This window comes from Gymnoscopelus microlampas (genome assembly GCF_963454915.1).
Source record: "Gymnoscopelus microlampas genome assembly, chromosome: 10".
Lineage (NCBI taxonomy): Eukaryota > Metazoa > Chordata > Actinopteri > Myctophiformes > Myctophidae > Gymnoscopelus > Gymnoscopelus microlampas.
The window spans coordinates 39,059,741-39,061,407 of record NC_139947.1 but is presented as its reverse complement, the minus strand read 5'-3'; the positions used below and the strand labels follow the sequence as shown (position 1 = coordinate 39,061,407).

General features: G+C 46.6%; 1 protein-coding gene across 1 annotated transcript in view; it reads right to left on the bottom strand.

Moving 5' to 3' along the window:
* Positions 1-177, bottom strand: part of LOC311054215 (uncharacterized protein) — a gene marked incomplete at both ends in the record, with an annotated part of 63,728 nt that extends 63,551 nt beyond the window's left edge. Inside the window, one exon of the mRNA XM_084070093.1 lies at positions 1-177. This exon is cut by the window's left edge and continues 41 nt beyond it. Coding sequence (XP_083926219.1) covers positions 1-177 — 177 coding nt within the window.
* Between the last annotated feature and the right edge of the window lie 1,490 nt (positions 178-1,667).

The window sequence follows — 1,667 nt, the reverse complement described above, 5'->3', positions numbered from 1 at the left end:
GACAACCATCCCTCCACCAGCAGCGGCACCGTTTACCGGCTTGACGATGTGTTGTCCAGCACCCCCCGGTCCTGGCGCTGCTCCCCCCCCGGCCATCGCGGAGCCCATCACCCCGGCAGACCCAGTAGGGTCTCCGGGCTGCCCGCCTCCTCCCTCCATGCTCCCTTCGTTCCCCATGATCTCGGTCTCGGCTCAGGGAGACGGATGAGACGGATGAGACGGATGGAGGAGGGGAATGTGTTAAATCGGCGGTTTGTTTTCTGGTTTGTATTTTTTTTGCCTCGTATAAAAAAGAAAGGGTAAAAGAAAAACTGTGGAGAGCGAACTCAGCGTTGCTCCTCCATCACCGCCATCATCACCACCATCATCCTCATCTTCATCACCTAGCGACCGACCGCGATCTGGAGTCCTCCTGACGTGGTGTCGGGTGCGCGCTGCGCGACAACGAGAACGGTATCAGTGTTGCCATGTCCACTTATTATAAGCGACTTTGGGCTTGTTTTTCTGGTAAGTTGCTTGTAAATATTGGTAGGCTACTAGTTGCCAACCTTGCGTTTTTTAGGGCTTGTTTCTAAACTTTTGATTGATTGATCGATTGATTGAATACTTTATTAACAGTTTGCCCCAAAAAACACAGAAAGTACAGTTTAATGCTAAAAAGATTGAACCCAAGAAAGGCTTGTTTCCATTGGGGTCATGTGTATTCAATTCATTGAAACTTTTGTGACAAATATACAATACTATGCAAAAACATAAACGAGTATAGCCTTGCCCCCCACCCCCTACAAGATTTGTGTTGTTAAAATGTTTCTCCAAGATCTTTTGTTGTTGTTATTGAAAATAGCTGCCTTGTGAGCTTGTAGATCGGCTTTTTTCAAATAGCCAATGTATTATGTTTAAAGGGCGAAGGGCTCGCTTCTTTTGGGCTTGTTTTCATAGACCTGTTTGCTTGTTTCTATCGTGAAATCTGGCAACAGTGAACAGTATGGGAAAAACCATGAGAGGAGTAACGAGGAGACGAGCGCGCCTCTCTCTCTCTCTCTCTCTCATTCACTCTGCCGGGGGCTGTAGGGAGCTGAGCATAGTACGAGAGGAACGAAGAAAGCTGTCCTACGTGCACGTTCACGGGCCCACTGCCTACCTCTTGTTGTTGTTACTTGGAGAAGAGACGGGGGCGCGAATGGTGAATCGACTGCACCGGAGTAGCACGTGACTCCCCCAAATCGCGCCTTGCTAGTACACACCTGGATGTGTATTGACTACTAATTATGTGCGTGTGCATGTGCGTGCGTGTCATACACATAGTACCCCATAGAGAATGGGAGAGGGAAAAGGAGTGATGCCCAGTCTTAAGGTTACTTGTGTAACCCAGGTTCTCTGATAATATCAGTGAGGTTGTTGATGATAACTGTATGTCCTAGGTGTGATAACTGTTATCAGCAGAAAAGGGCTGATAAAGTAGCACACCCATACATACATCAAGTTATTATAGAGAGAGAGACAGAGAGAGATACATTGGTCAAGTGATCAATCAATTAATCAGTCAATTCATCGAATCAAAATGTGGTGAGAAGACGGTGTAAATAGAGTCAGAATGATGGGAAAGATGTGGGTTGAATAGGCTACAGAGACACATAAGGACATAGAGACACAATGCTTTAGTTTTA